The sequence below is a fragment of the Carcharodon carcharias genome, chromosome 10 (genome assembly GCF_017639515.1).
Source record: "Carcharodon carcharias isolate sCarCar2 chromosome 10, sCarCar2.pri, whole genome shotgun sequence".
Taxonomy (NCBI): Eukaryota; Metazoa; Chordata; class Chondrichthyes; order Lamniformes; family Lamnidae; genus Carcharodon; species Carcharodon carcharias.
This window is the reverse complement of record NC_054476.1, coordinates 50,601,673-50,618,731: the sequence shown is the minus strand read 5'-3', so window position 1 is coordinate 50,618,731 and position 17,059 is coordinate 50,601,673. Positions and strand designations below refer to the sequence as shown.

Below are 17,059 nucleotides of genomic sequence, written 5' to 3'. Positions count from 1 at the left end.
CATACATGCCAATTTACCAACAGAAAGATGTGGTTTCATTTACTTAAATTGTGGTTTTTAGATTCATTTCACTTGACATAGCCGATCATGCGGACCTTTTTTAAGGCCTCTTCTTCACTTTTGCATTTTTTCATTTTTGTTCTTATCATCCACCTTGTTCTTTTTTTCAGTTTCATAGTGTCTGCCTGTGTTCACATGCACATCTCTACATTGAAGTATGGTGGGCTTTATTATTGTACTTGCACCAAATTTGTTTGTTTCTTTGTGTTTTAGTTAACTATTGCAAATTAACTTATGTTTGAATGTCTGTTTTCCTTTTGCATTTTGTAGGATGTAGTCTATCAAATAATAACATTAAGGAGTTTATAGTGTGCTTCAGGTGCATGTGCTTAAATGATTCCTGCTGCCTGAGACAAGCTCAGAATATACCTTTGGTGATTTGGCTAGTGACATTATACTGTTGCATACTTAAAATTAAGCAGGATCCAACCCGGATTCATTTCAGTGTGACAAGTAATGTTTTGGCCTTGTTGCATAGCTTTTACTGCACAGAGTCTTGATTTGATATGTCTTTTTTAAAGGACATCTTTCATTGGCAACTAAAGTGTGATGATTAAATGATTAAATATGAGCTCTATAATTGTATTTATGAATTATTCACGAGCATGTTAAAAGAACGTCAGTAGATTTTATGTACCCATGTAGTTTTTAAATGTTTTGATTAGTCTGATAGCCCATTGTACCCGACAAAAAACCCATATAGTTCAACATCTGTTGAGAAAACAGTAACAAATACACGCTCCATTTCAAGATGTGTTCATAACTTACATTATGATTTTGACTTCTTTAGATATAGTATTTTCCCTTTTGAAAAGTTTATAGTAAAGTCAATATTTGAACAACTCAGCCAGAATAAAATGCTAGCTGCTGTTGAGATGAATAGTTCTCCTCTCCCCCCTCTTTTAGGTTATCCTACTCCAAGTACAATTTTCTGTTTGAAAGTTGCACTCAAACATCCTGTGGCCAAGCCACTGATGGTGTCACTCTGAAACAGCTGACAGGCGATGGATGGACCAAAGTTGCTCCACACTTTCTGCTTAGCCATCTGGGAAGGCAGCCTCCATTGCTTTGAGCTCTCCATCATCTCCCCGCCCCCAGTAGAGACTTAGATTACACCAGGTGCCCTGAGGAATGACCCTATCACCTGCCATTCTACAGTGACAGTGACTGTCCTAACAATGCAGCAGATTGTAATTTTCTGACTTTTCTAGATTATTTTTCATCTGTAAAGTTGCCACCTTCACTATTGCTCCTTCATGTGCAAATTCCACCATGGAAATTGCTAATGGAACTCATTGGCCACCAGGGGGAGTACTTGTTGCAGGGTTAGAGAAACCACTTTGTCCTTTCCTCTTATTCTTCATTCTGCTCATAGTAGATGTGTTGTTTATTGTTTTTTCCAGAGTCTGAGTCTTATAAATAGGCACAAATATATGTAAAGAAATCCAAATCAAATACAGCAAATAATTAAATGAACTGAACCTATACACTATAGAACTGATGTCTTATTTTCTGCAGGAACATAATTTTAGATTTTATGCAGAATTTATAGACACAATAACTGCTGCTTTTACTTTATATATTGCAATCTTCAGATTAAGTGGCATTTTTTTTCTTTTTGATCCATTTTAGCAAAACCTGATGAATTTCCCAACAAACCATTAGGCCAGGAAATTTCTGTCACCTTAATACCAGAGAAGAATAACATCATGGCCAATGGCAAGAATGAAAAGGTTAATTCTCTTTCAAATGACTTCGAACCTGATAATGAGATAGACAGAAAAACAGCAGAAAAAGGCTATATCCAGCCTTCTGTCCCTGAGCCTGTGGGAAAGAGTGAGGCTTCTTCTCCAGAAAAGAATGAGATACCATGCCCACAGGAGAACTGCCCTCATTTGGTGGAAATTTGTGAAGCTCAAGCCCCAATCTATGAAAACTCCAGGTCTCCTGTAAAAGACCAAACCCAGTTACCAAAAGAAGATGAAGCAGTGCTTTCAGAAATAAGCCCACCTCCTAGCCCAAAAAAACATTTAAAGCAGCCTCTTAAGAAGGAAGATATCCCGCCTGTTCAATATAGTGAGAATTGTATTGCAGAAAATGACACAATACCAAATTTAAAAGAAGTTAATTATGTAGTTCCAGAAAAAGAAAGCACCAACTCTCCAGAAGAGAGCATGATCAATTGTCAAGACAAGAGAAAATTTGAGTATACAGAAAGAACTGAAATAGCTGAAACTCAAACTCCACAAGAACAATCCTTATGCTATTCAGAAAATAATCAAGTTTTGGTACTTAAAAATATGGCTACAAAGTCTCCACAGAAATACCAGGCACTTGCTTCAGAATCAGTGGATGAACAGTCGCTAGATGAAGAACATAACAGTGATAAACCTCCTCCATGGAGAAGTGATGAACTGATAGATATGGAAAACGGTGAGAATACACCATTACCTTTTCCAGAGCCTCCACCTCCAGTGGCATTCTCTGAGGAAATGCATTTTTTGATGGCAGATCCAGAGGAAACATTGCATATTTATTCTGGCCCCAGTGTCCCTCAACAGTTGGAAGCACATTCTCCTGTTCCTCAACTACTATCTATGCTCCCAGTGAAGCTCTCATACCCAGAAAAGGAGAACTTATCCTTCGGTGATTTTGTGCAAGAAACTTCAATTGATTTGAACAGCACAGAACTAAAAGGTGTGGATGAGTTCCAAAGTGAAAGACGGGTTTCAAATGTTTCTCAGTATGACAATTTATCGGATACTGAGTATAGGTATGATCAGATTATTTCAGAACCAATGACTGAGATTCCAAATGATGAAACCGATACACTTGTTCAGAAAGAGCTTGTGTGTGCAGAACCAGTAGAACCTGCTGCCAGTGCACCTAAATCATTTTTGGCATTAGAATTAACAGATAAACCACAACCTGCTGAACAGGATTCAACTTTGTATCAACAGGCTTGGGACATTTACAGCCCTGAAAACCATGCCATGCCTTCCAAATGTTCACCAACTGCGCACAAACAGGACCCTATGAGAAATGTAAATTTCCAGGGCCCTGAGCATCTGGTTGCTATCATGCAGACCTCGCCTGTCAGGCAGTGCTCAAATAGCCCCTGTAAAATAGTCAGGTCCATGACTTCAGTTCATGTGGCACATGGAGCTGAACAAAATCTTCTGAACTTCAAGCACATGGCATTGCCTGTACAGGATAGCTCACAGTTGGTTGCAACCTATGATGAAAAAGGGATCTGTACAATAAGAGAGACTGACTCACCTGAAGTTAATATTCCAGTTACAAATGTGATATTAGATAAAACTGTGAGCCTGATAAAAATACCAACTCATCCTATTGTATATTCCCCTCCTACTGATACAAATGTGCAGCAAGAACATGTCACAGTTCCAACAGAAAATTTAGGCACAGAAATTTGTTTGGCAATACCTGCAGAGTCCCAAGATTGTGAATCTGCTACATTATGACAGCAGTCATTCCATTTTAACCATAACACACATGTACAACATTTCACCAATTACAAAGATCAAAAGTTCCAAAATACTACAAGCATTTCATTTCACAATAGCAGCCATACATTTTCCAGTTATTCAACTAATTGGTTAATTATGCTTTATTGAGGGCAACATTACAGAAATCTATGCAAACGATATTTCATAACTTCATAATGTTAAGACATCATTTTGTACATCATTCTTCTCATCTCTCAGAAAATATGAATTTCAGGTAAATATATTTTAACATTGTGTAAAATCTTTTATGATTATTTTTGGCCTACGTAATTGTCGGTGAAATACCTGTCTTGGAGCAGACTAAACTTTGTTTAAGCTGATGCATGGCCACCATCAAAATGCTTTGAAAATTTGAAAGGGAGTGAGCAGGCTCACTATATGACACATTGAAGCACAGTCTGTCACACAAGTAGCTTTTACATGGTTTTCCCAAGTGGACTGATTTTTTTCATTCACATCGTAAGATGTATGGTAAACAGGCAATGCAGATTGAATTTCTTAGCGTTATTTCTACCTTGCTTGATTTTGATACATACTGGTCCACAGGAATTACACTGAAACAATATAATGCTTTGGCTGGAAATGGTAACATCATGCACAGATGAAATTTTTTAGCTTCCGGAATATTGTACAATTGTACTTTGAAGAAAAGAAGTTACAGAATGTGCATTCTTTACAATATCTTTGAAGTTGTTTAGTAAATATTAAAACAGTAGGAGTTTCTGACATGTTTTGAGTTTCCTATTTTTACAGTTTTTAAGGATGTAAAAAAAAATCATTTAAGTAGCTGTGATGTAATACCTAAGGACCGGAAATGTAGTTGTTTACTGTAAATTTTAGAAGAAAAATTTGGCACAGTAATGCTGAAACTATGCTTGTGATTAGTTTTTTTTATGAGGGGGAAAGAAATTGAAGTCATTCCCTGACATTTGCTTTGCCTGTAATTATCCATATAACATTTTGGTCAGTATTGAAAAGCTTGTACTGTGTGACATCAACTCAGGAATATAGTATTCTTGCTTGATGACCACTTGTAAACAGTGATTATTTGCAACTAGCATAAGAGAATGTGTAGTGGTACTCTGAGCATACAAAATGTTAGGTCTGTAATATGCATTTTAGCGAAAGAAATATTAACCCTGAAAATTGAATGGATGTATTTAACTGATGTGTGATGTACATAGTTTTTTTTTGTAAAGACTGTTTAATTTTGCACTTTTTATGATAGGCAAGTTAGATTTTTTTTAAAAAAGGTTTCAATGATGGGTTGATATGGGAAAATAATTTTTCTCTACTTGTTAAAATTTGTAAATTTACTTTTGCAGGGCCATTTTTCTTTTCATCTTATTTGAAAACGTTGGAAACTTGGGATAATGTGGAAACATTATTTTGTGTCATGCACCAACAATGTTGTAAACAAAACTTTAAGAACGTCTTTGATATGTTGCATTGTGTTTTGTAGCTTAAATTTAACATGGTGAAAATATTATTGCATAAAAAATATACTCTTGACTTGTGTAAATTTTGCTTAAGAATCAAACTACCTGAACAGAAAAAGGGGAAAGCAGGTGGGTGGTCTGTTTAAAATGAACAGGTTATACCTGCTCAGATCCTAACTATTTTTGTTTTAATTTGCCAGGTGTTTCAGGCAGATGAAGCACCCATCTAAGCTTAGGAGTAAATTGGACCCCAAGGAGGATCCTTAAACAGTTTTAACCAAGTTCATAGCAACATGCCTGAAGACAGAGGCCATGTTTCCATTCTTTTGTAGGGCCAAGAGGAGCACTTATTTTCTATTTATTGATGCTATGTAAAAGAATAGTATCTTTTCACATTTGTATAAATGACCCTTCATGAATAATTATGTAGATTTACTGGATTTAAATGCTTTCCCTCTCATCCACCAATGCTGGACAGGAGGGATTTTGCTCATTTACATATGCTTATAATATGACAGCTTGCTGAAAAATTAGTGCAGGTAGTAAATCTGACCTTCACATTGGGCTGAGTTTTACGCTGATCAGGCAGGCGCACGCCTGACGCGATCGGGCGTGAAATCACATGATGTGACATCGGGCGAGCGTCCCAACATTATCCCATGCTCGTGCAATATTTCAGTCGGCTGGCACGCACAAAAGTCGGAAGCTCGCCTACCAACAATTAAGAGGGCAATCAAGCCCATTAACGGCGCAATTGTCTGTCATTTTATGTAGCCCGTCCAACCTTACGATTCATGGACAGGCGAATTGGCCAGGTGGCCTTTGCATTTTTCATCAAACCTGATCCACCGGTGGGATGAGATTTCCATGATGAAATGAAATATAAATAAATTTCTGTGGACAGCATCTTCATTAGCTAAATTTTCAGGTGACTGATTATGATGCATGGACACTTTTTTCAGATTTTGAAACCTTTATTTTTGCTTTTTCAGGTCTTCATCTCCCTGAGGCAGCTCTTTGCCTTCAGGGAGATTTCTGTCAGTGCTGGTCCGCGCCTGCGTTGAAGTCATCACCTGCCCTCTTCCTGCCCCAACACTGGTAGCGCTGAGCTTTTCAGCGCACGTTTCATGCTGGCTGGCCGTTACTTGGCCAGCCAGCGTGAAATAATGGTCGTGAGCCGTTCGCCGATGGTGGTCCGTTTCCCGGCCAATCCCGGGCCTGCTGATTGCGCCCACCCACCGAGTTGAAAATTAAGGCCATTATTTTATTATTCTTTTATTGTTTCTGTGAGTGAAAAAGAAATTTCCTTTGAATCATACATTATTATATTCAGTCTTTGGTTCTTTTGTGGGAGAGACTAGAGCTAGGGGATACCGTGTAAAAATAAGGGGTGTCCCATTTAAGACATAGATGAGGAGAAATTATTTCTCTCCGGGGGTCATTAGTCTGTGGCATCCTGTTCCCCAGAGTGCAGTGGAGGCTGGGTCATGGAATATTTTTAGCTGGATTCTTGACTGACAAGAGAGTCAAAGGGTATGGGGGGGTAGATAGGAAAGTAAAAGCCACAATCAACCATGGTCATATCAATTGGCAGAGCAGGCGCAAGGGGTTGAATGGCCTACTCCTACTCCTAATTCATACATTTGAAACATTTGTTTTATGTCAAACACTGGTTCTAATTTTTGTGCAGTTTTTAATTTTGTAATTATATGTCAATTTCCAAATACAAAACATGAAGTAAATTTCTCAGAATAAATCATCTTACAAACAAGTAATAGAAAGAAAAATTGTATCCAATAAAATAATGAATTCACCAGAATTTTAGTAGAGAATGTAGTTATCACAGGGATAGTAGAATTTAATAAGGCAGGAATGGATTTATTTGAAAAAAGAGTAATAGCATTGAAAACAGTAAAAGAAGATGCAAGCACAAAGTGGATGGCATAGAAATACAAAAAGCAGTAAAGAGGAAGAGAAGGAAAATGTGCAAAATCATTAAGTTAATGTTCACCCAACCAGCAGATATGAACACATAGCAAAGAGAGAGAAACAAAGAGCCTAGGCATTTTTGATGATTTGAGAACATGCCAGCCTATTCAAAGATTTTATCCTAGGTTGAATCAAACCATAAGCTGAATTTTACGACCCCCTCTGGGGGCAGATTGGCAGATGGTGGGGAGACCAGTGCCAACTATCCAGCCCTCCCAGTGAAATGTGGTGGGCTGTAGCAGGGCCCCCCAACCACCTGTGCCAATCAGAGATACCCCCAAGGTATTCCCCACTGTATTTCTCCTCTCTCCACCCACACCTGCCCCCCCCCCCCCCCCCCCCCCCCCCCCCCCCCCCAATCTACCCCTGCCCCTCACTGGAGTCTGTCAGCCTGTGCCCGGTGAGACCTTGGACTTACCTTGAATCCTGGCTCCATTTCATCAGGTTTCTCTCAGGGACTGCTGCAGTCCAGCACAGGTCACCACTCCTGGTGGCACTGCTGGGACCAGAGACCTGCCAGCCATATGATTGGCTGGTAGGTCTCAGAGGTGGGACGTCTTCCCTGATGGGGTGGAAGTCACGCCTCAATCCAATTAATGGCCCAACAGCTGTAAAATGGCTGCTGGGTAAGCCAGCCAAGCCCACCCCTGACTTTTGCGCCACAGGGTGGGTACTCTGCCCTAGTGCAAAATTCAGTCCTATAATTTGAGGTAGAATCTACTCAGTAGCAGTCACCTCTTCCAGAATCTTAAAACACTTTCAGGTGACAAAGTTCCTAAACAGTGCCTTTCTCCATTAATAGTTTGTGTAAGGTGATTCCAAGACACAAAATGATTTGGTTTGAGATACTCGTGGAAATCATAAGGTGAACAACAGCGTCTGAAGGGCCAAGGCAATAGAATTCTTAAACTCACACTACTTGTCCTTATCCTTTTCCTGCTTCCATTTGGGAATGTGCCCAAATATTGACAAAGTGCACTGTATGGAAACCAATGCACAATACTCAATCTGTTTCAAAGTTCTTGCTGGATAAACAGAAACAGGAAATCAAACAGCAAAGGAAATCCCCTTCATCTGCAGTTCAAGGTATCTGCAGGAGAATGAAAATGTATTGTAAAATGGAGGGGGGAACAGGATGACTGGTGTGGGAAATGGAAAAAAATTGTTACACTGTTTTAGTGTGTGGTGCTCTTTTATGTTTAGTGCTTTGTCATGACTTTTTTGCATTTCTAGCTTTCTTAACTGAATTCAAATTCTCAAATTGCTACGGTAACCTCTGGATTACTAATCCAGTAGCATGTACTTAAATGTGGACTTTAAGAAAAGGCCTCAAAATATAAAAAAAATACACAAGGAACACATGAAAAAAATTGAATGAGTCTTTTATTGTCAACCTTTATTCAAAAGCTCCCTGTGGAGCAGAGGTAAATTCAGCCAAAGGAGGTGTACGAAATATATCCTATAACATATAACAGTAATCCAATAATCCACATATAGCAATAGTAAAATCAGTGTTGGGCATTGATAGAATTATGCTTCTCTCTGATGATTATCACAATCCAATAATATTTTAATGTCCAGTGTCTAAATTTACACATGAAAGATGGCCACTTATGTAAGATACTGGAAAATAGGTAGAACTCATGGGTTTATGTCCAAGCATGAGTCAGAAAGAAGTGGACAAGATTGAGAAATTTGTTTTCTAAGTTATAAATTTTGATTTTATAAGCTGTTCAAATTTGTATAATCTTACCTCAGTTGACCAGTAAGGATTCAAATGTGGAAAAGCCACAAGTGGTTGTGAGATTGGGTTCCATAGCACCAGTTGTACCAGCGCTACAGAAGCACCAAAGTCTATAAATGGCATGAGCCGTGCTTCTCTTCCCAGCACAGCCTGCATGGTGCCCCAAGCTACAGAAGGTTCCAGCGCTGGTGTGCTGTGCATGAACCAGAAGCACCAGGAGTGGATGGATCGTGATGTCAAACAGCCATTCCAACTGATTTGATGCACATTATGGAAACTTGTGTCACACAGGTCGAGTGCACACGTTTACTAATTATTCTCAGCTGAACATGCCTTCAGCTACACAACTGACCCCCCTCGAGCAATATTTAAAGGGACAGGCATCCAACTTGCAAGTGAGGTGCATTTTACTTGCTTCTGCTGTCACAAAGTTTGTGGGAGTATTGTGGCTTGTTTTGTTTTAGGTATTTTGGTGAATTGGTATCCATTCAGAGATGGCAGAGTATTTGGTCTACAAAGCATAGGCCTTGCTATCTGGAGCTCAGTTTGGGTTCTGTCAGGGTCGCTCAGCTCCTGATTTCATTACAACCTTGGACCAATCATGGACAAAAGAGCTGAACTCCAGGGGTGAGGTGAGAGTGACTGCCCTTGAGATCAAGGTTGCATTTGACCAAGTGTGGCATTGGGGAGCTCCAGCAAAACTGGAGTCAATGGGAATCAGGGGAAACTCTCCACTGGTTGGAGTGATACCTAGCACAAAGGAAGATGGTTGTGGTTGTTGGCGATCAATCATCTCAGTTCCAGGACATCACTGCAGGAGTTCCTCAGGGTAGTGTCCTAGGCCCAACCATCTTCAGCAGCTTCATCAATGTCCTTCCTTCCATAATAAGGTCAGAAGTGGGGATGTTCACTGATGATTGCATAATATTTAACACCATTTGCGGCTCCTCAGATACTGAAGCAGTCCATGTCCAAATGCAGCAAGACCTGGACTTTATCCAGGCTTTGGCTGACGAGTGGCAAGTAACATTTCCGCCACACAAGTTCAGGCAATGACCATCCCCAACAAGAGAGAATCTAACCATCGTTCCTTGACAGTCAATGGCATTACCATCGCTGAATCCACGCTATCAACACCCTGGGGGTTACCAGTGACCACACACTGAACTGGACTAGCCACATAAATACTTTGCTTAGAAGATCAGATCAGCGGCTAGGAATAGAGCAACAAATAACTCACCTCCTGACTCCCCAAAAGCCTGTCCACCATCTACAAGGAACAGGTCAGGGGTGTAATGGAATACTCTCCACTTTCCTGGATGAATGCAGCTCCAACAATACTCAAGAAGCTTGATGCCATCCGGGACAAAGCAGCCCGCTTGATTGGCACCACATCCACAAACATTCACCCCACCACCAACGCACAGTAGCAGCAGTGTGTACCATTACAAGATGCACTGCAGGAACTCACCAAGGGTCCTTGGACAGCACTTTCCAAACCCATGACTGCTACCATCTAGAAGGACAAGGGCAGCAGACACATGGGAATAGCACCACCTGGAAGTTCCCCTCCAAGCTACTGACCATCCTGACTTGGATGACGTTCCGTCATTGTCACAGGGTCAAAATCCTGGAACTTTCTCCCTAACAGCACTGAGTGTACCCACACCACATGGGCTGCAGCTCACCACCACCTTCTCAAGGGCAATTAGAGATGGACAATAAATGCTGGCCTAGCCAGCAATGCCCACATCCCATGAATGAATAAAAAATAATGGAGCAGAGGCAAAAAGCTCTGTGAAGAGGGAGGGGGAAGAAGAGTCTCCACAGTTGACTGTCCTCACCACAGATTTTCAAAGAGTGCTTCTTATACCTCATCTAGGAGCAATGCCTGAGGCAATTCAAATTCAGCAAGGTGGTAATCATAAAATTCTATCACTTACTTCAAAAAGACCTCCAGCTACAAAGCTGGGCAAGGTGGTGCTGCCAGTAGTCTTAAAGGTCAGAATTGCATTAAACTTCTATGTAACTAGATCATTTCAATTGAGGGCATATTGGTTTCCCAATGGTGCACAGGGCCATCAACTTCACAATGTCAACTGTAAAGGAACAGTAAGTTCAAGGGCTACCATTCCACCAATTTGTGTAGCTGGTGTGTGACCATGCAGAAGCTATCATGTCAATAAATGCCTGCTACCCTGGCAACTATAATGCCTTCTTCCTGAGGCAGCCTGCCATTCCCACCATCTTCGAGCCTCCAAAAAAAAAGAGGATGACTGCTCAAAAACTACCAAAGGGACACCCCTTCGACACCTGGCTGATGCACCCCCTTTGCCAGCTGACCATGTGAGGACAATAGGTGTATAATGAAAAGTTACGCAGCCACCAGAAACATGCGCTTGAATTTCCCTTCTGTGCACCCAGTGCAGTGGCGGAAGTGAAAAGTGGTGTTTTTCCCACTGGGCACAATGGTGGGTTTTCGGGCTTTATTATCCGCCTCCCACTTCATTAATTATACATCAGCAGGAAACACATTGGATCACGGGCAGGTGGCCTCTGATTCACCTGCCCCACTGTGACCTCAGCAGATATTCACTCTGGCACCGTTTTTAAACCGCACCAGCTCACAACCTTCCCAATGTCTGCAGCCCAGGACTGCTCCATGGAAGACATGGTTCCCAAAGGGAAGAAGCATGCTGCTCCAAAATTTAATGATGCTTTGCTGGGCCAACTTTTGGATGCCATCAAGGTGGCCAGGATGCCCTCTACACCCATCATGGCTGGAGGAGGTCCACCAATCTCACCACTCTGGCTTGGGAGGCGATAGCAGTGGCGGTCAGTGCTAACGCCGCACAGAAGAGGTCAGCCATTCAGTGCAAAAAGAGGATGATTGATCTCATCTGTTCCATCAGGGTAAGTCAACCATCTCATCACTCAATTCACACACTCACAAACCCATCAGGCGTTCACAGGATGACATTCCATAGGGATCTCACACATTGCCAGCTCAAGGAACATCACCACTCAATGTCACTCACACACACCTTCACATCTCCATCTGGGCTCATATCCTGTAGAGGTTACCTCCTCTTCCCGTGCATGGCTCCATTCACCACCCACACAAGACAGCCATCCTTATTGTCTGCCTTGGCATAAGTCCTGCTCACACCCTCCACTTGTTTTTATGCAGGACAAGCTCACACACAATAGGATGGAGAGGTCCTTGACTTGGGGTGGAATAGATGAAATTAAGGCTCTCGGTCCCTCTGAGGAGCGTGCCATCACGCTGGCCAGAGAGGACAGAACTGTGCCTGTGGCAACGGTGTGGTCGATGGTACACACCCAAGTGAGGACCCTGTACCAGCTCAACACTCAGACAACAATACTGTGATTGCATTGTCGTGTCTTCCAGTTACCTGCCATGCACTAATTACCTCTACTTACTTTCATAGGCACCTCTGGAAAGCACCTGACGGCATCAAGAAGCCAGGCTCTCATCTCAGATGAGGAACCAGAGAATAACATCACTGAAGGCCTGTCACAGCACACACCCTTACCCTCCATCAGCGCAGAGACACACACTTTGGTGGGACCTAGTTCTAGAGCAGCCTTGAGTTCACAATCTGGTGACCATAGCACAGAACCTGGTCCACAGCAGGTGGAGGCAGGGACATCCAAGATAGCCGGCACTCGGAGGACTGCTGGAGGCCAGGATTCTACTGAGTCCAAGTCAGATGACGAACCTCCGAACTCAGTCCTAACTCAGTTGGTTGAGCTGCAGCGAAAATCAGGAAGAGTTGTCAGCTGCATTCCTCAGATTTCAATGTACGATGGAGGAGTCCATTCGCATTTTGTCTGACGTAATAGCGCTGGCATGTCAATGCACCGTGGTAAACACTGGTAGGATGGCAGCTGCCATGGAGACCTTGGTGCAGCACATAGGTTCTGCATTGAATCAGGAGCTGCACTTCACCAGTGTAGACATTGGGACATTGGTGACATCTATCAGTGGTTGCACAAGAGGAGGGCGAGGCACCTAGATCTCAGTCCAGCTGCCCCTTCTCCTCAAGAGGTCAACCAGGGACCCTCGGGCACCCATAGGGATGAACAGGAGGAGCAACTGGACACCTGGGGCCATCCACCAAAGTGACTGCGGGAGTGTCCAGCAGATATCAATCCCCTATTCCTGTGACCCGATCAGCTCCGGTTGCTTAGGCCGAGGAAGGTGCACCTGTCCCCCAGCAGGAGACCCAAAACAGGCTGAGGCCCTCTAAGCTACGAGGAGAGATTGGATAGGTTGGGGTTATTTTCCTTAGAACAAAGAAGCCTGGGAGGTGACTTGGTTGAGGTGTACAAAATTATGAGGGGAATAGATAGAGTGGACAGGATAAAATTGTTTCCTTTGGTGGAGAATTCTAGAACCGGGGGACATAGATTCAAGATAAGTGGCAGAAGGCATCGGGGGGACATGAGGAAGAACTTTTTTACACAGAGGGTAGTGGGTGTCTGGAATTTGCTGCCCAAGTTGGTGGTAGAGGCAGAAACTCTAAACTCTTTTAAAAAGTACCTGGATCTGCACCTTAAGTGCTGTAAGCTGCAGGGCTATGGGCCGGGTGCAGGAAGGTGGGATTAGAAAGGGCATCTGGGTGTCCACAGGCTGGCATGGACAAGATGGGCCTAATGGCCTCCTTCTGTTCTGTAACTTTTCTATGGTTCTAAGGCTTGGCCCTCCAGAGGATGTCTGCCAAAGTCATCACAGACAACAGGGCATAGCATTCAGCAGGCTGCCTCTACCTCCACTGTGGATGTCAGGGATACACCAAGACATAGCACTGGGTTCGGTAGTTAAGAAGTATTTAGAAGCGCAATGATGGCATGGGTGTTAACCACATGTATATAATTTTCACCAGCGTGAATAGAATCGCACGCATTTCATATCTCTTGTGTATGCCTCCTCTTTACGATGAGCTGTGTTGTTGTCAATCAGGTGTGACAGTATGGTCTCTCCCCGCACTTATCACAGATGTTGCTTTCATGTATCTCTAGTCGATGACATCTGCTTCCACATCACCACACTGTGTGTCCATTCTCAGATTATTTCCGACATCAGTGAAGCCTCATCCTTAATATAAAATGCGCTTGTGGAAGGAACCTCATTCCCATGCTTAGCTGGATCATGTCATGTTCATTCTTGGCTGTGTAAGATTGAGGCTGAGGTGTTCACCCGTCTCATATGCATTATTGAAAGGTGAAGGTGTAATACACAAGGAGAGACCTGTTAATGCATGGAGAAGGGTCATATATCCTGGAACTCCATGTACTCTCTGTCATGTGGCAGGTTTTTCAATCTATGAGTCCATTTTTAGAGCTTGTGCACGCTTCTGTCTGTCTTACGTGTTGTCAACTCTCTGAGTGTACATCTGCTAAGGTCAGCAATAAGTGTGAGCACCTTGCCACCTCAATATGCTGGAACTCTGCCCCTCACAGTCACATTATTGTTCTGGCGTTCAAACCTACAACCTTGAGCACTTCTCACCTTGCAGTTGTCTGTAATGCGGCCACAAGGCTGTCATCACAATGTAGGGGTGCAGCGCTGTGTCGTACTTTCTGCATAGCATCCCCTCACCTAAATTCTTGCCGAGGTCAGTGATGATAAATCCAAATAGTAATGTCTGGCAGTCAATGCTCTGGAAGCACATATGGTAGCTTTAGATAATGCTGAGGGGAGCAATGGGATAGGAGCGAGGATGCAGTGAAACTAAAGTGTGCTGTTAATTATCAACGATGTGTGACCTTAAGGGCTTCAAGGTGTCTTTGTATTTTGGAGCGTGCAAGGGCCAGGGCTGGCCATGAGGGCAGATTGTCTTTGTTAAAGATGAGGCATTAACACATGCGGAACGTTCTTAGATGCCTTGGCCCAAGTGTGACTAGCAGAATAGATAAGGGAGAACCAGTGGATGTGGTGTATTTGGATTTTCAGAAAGCTTTTGATAAAGTCCCACATAAAAGGTTAGTGCATAAAATTAAAGCACATGGATTGGCATGGATTAAGAATGGGTTAGCAGGCACGAAACAGAGTAGGAATAAGTGCGTCTTTTTCAGAATGGCAGGTGGTGACTAGTGGGGTACTGCAGGGATCAGTGCTAGGGCCCCAGCTATTCACAATATAATTGATTTGGATGAGGGAACCAAATGTAATATTTCCAAATTTGCTGATGACATAAAACTTGGTGGGAATGTAAATGGTGAGGAGGATGTTAAGAAGCTTCGAAGTGATTTAGACGAGTTGAGTGAGTGGGCAAATATATGGCAGATGCAGTATAATGTGGATAAGTGTGAAGTTATCCATTTTTGTAGAAAAAACAGAATGGCAGAGTGTTATTTAAATGGTGATAGATTGGGAAATGTTGATGTACAAAGAGACCTGGGTGCCCTTGTAGAACCAATCACTGAAAGCAAGCATGCAGGTGCAGCAAGCAGTTAAGAAGGCAAATGGTATATTGGTATTCATTGCAAGAGGACTTGAGTACAGGAGCAAGGATGTCTTACTGCAGCTATACTGGGCCTTGGTGAAACCACACCTGGAGTATTGTGTGCAGTTTTGATCTCCTCTGCCTTCTCTCCTGACTGTATGCAACTATCCAGCTTCCATCTTCCTGAAGGTCTCCTCTCTGCAGCATCAATGAGAAAAAGACATGGGCCTGAATTCTACCCTCGAGGTACACCCAAAGTCGGCACAGCCGGAAGCGGATGTAAAACCCGATCCCGGCCGAGTTCTTGCTGTAAATGCGATCTTATGTCGGATGGCCAATTAAGGATCGCCCAGCGAGAAACATGACCGCCAGATGTGTTTTCCATGCGCAGGAGCAGGAACACATCGGACCCCCTGAAGGCTGCCAGGAGTGGTGGGGGACGCTGAAGAAGATGTCTGGAAGCTGTTCAAAAATTGTCCATTATGGCCTCAGCACCTGAGGTCATGGAAGATGAGAGGGCAAGTTGGGTGGGCACTCTGCGCCCGGTTTCTTAGATGAGTGCTGGTCGAGGAGATCAGTGCCAGGTGGCATAACTTAATGCCCAGGGGTGGCAAGAGAAGGCATCCCCATCTGACCAAGAAGGCACGGACAGAGGTTGCCAGCCTCACGTCTTTTTGCATAATTTTACGTGCGCTCAGTTCAGGCATACTCCCAACCTCGGAATGCAAAATTCAGGCCATGAGTGAACATGAGACTCCAAAGACCCTGTTTCTGTTGATGACTAGTGAGTGACTCTGGATTCAAGGGTTTGGTTCCAGTGTTGGCACCTCTTCGCCACTGAGATCCTGACCAGCACAAGGTACGTTTCAAGGTTCTCCGCCCCCCACCACCCCAACACCACCCCTTTACATGCCCCACTGCTATGAGATTGCTTTGGCCAGGTGCTTAGATGTGCTGCTTTCAGGCCAGGCACTGGGATTTTTTTTTATTCATTCATGGGATATGGGCTTTGCTGGCTGGGCCAGCATTTATTGCCCATCTCTAATTGCCCTTGAGAAGGTGGTGGTGAGCTGCCTTCCTGAACTGCTGTAGTCCATGTGGTGTAGGTACACCCACAGTGCTGTTAGGGATGGAGTTCCAGGATTTTGAGCTAGCAACAGTAAAGGAACAGCGATATATTTCCAAGTCAGGATGGTGGGTGACTTGGAGGGGAACTTCCAGGTGGTGGTGTTCCCATGTGTCTGCTGCCCTTGTCCTTCTAGATGGTAGTGGTCGTGAGTTTGGAAGGTGCTGTCTATGGAACTTTGGTGAATTCCTACAGTGCATCTTGTAGATGGTACACACTGCTGCTACTGTGCGTCAGTGGTGGAGGGAGTGAACGTTTGTGGATTTGGTGCCAATCAGGTGGACTGCTTTGACCTGGATGGTGTCAAGCTTCTTGAGTGTTGTGGGAGCTGCACTCATTCAGGCAAGTTGAGAGTATTCCATCACACTCCTGACTTGTGCCTTGTAGATGGCGGACAGGCTTTGGGGAGTCAGGAGGTGAGTCACTCATTGCAGGTTTCTAACTTGCTGTTGTAGCTCATTCACTGCACTGTAAGACTACACTCTTTGGAATACACATGGGCTGAGTGAGGAACTGAGATTATTTGAGGTGGGGCTGTGAACCTGCCAGCACCAAAATTCTATGTTCCTGCTTTAAACATGCATCTGCAGCTTATTCAGTTGCCCAAACTTGCTCCTAACTTTGTTATCACTCTGGAAAATTTCCACACAGGGAATAAATGGCTAATACAAAGAGATCGATTAGTGCCACTACTCCAG

General features: G+C 43.3%; 1 protein-coding gene across 3 annotated transcripts in view; it reads left to right on the top strand.

Annotated features, from left to right (window-relative positions):
* Positions 1–5,102, top strand: part of LOC121283632 (ecotropic viral integration site 5 protein homolog) — a 431,317-nt gene extending 426,215 nt beyond the window's left edge. For all 3 annotated transcript variants that reach the window (XM_041198414.1, XM_041198415.1, XM_041198413.1), the window contains one exon: positions 1,693–5,102. In XM_041198414.1, the coding sequence (XP_041054348.1) occupies positions 1,693–3,545 (1,853 nt within the window). In that variant the 3' untranslated portion in view covers positions 3,546–5,102. The remainder of the gene's footprint in view (positions 1–1,692) is intronic.
* The last annotated feature ends 11,957 nt before the right edge of the window (positions 5,103–17,059 follow it).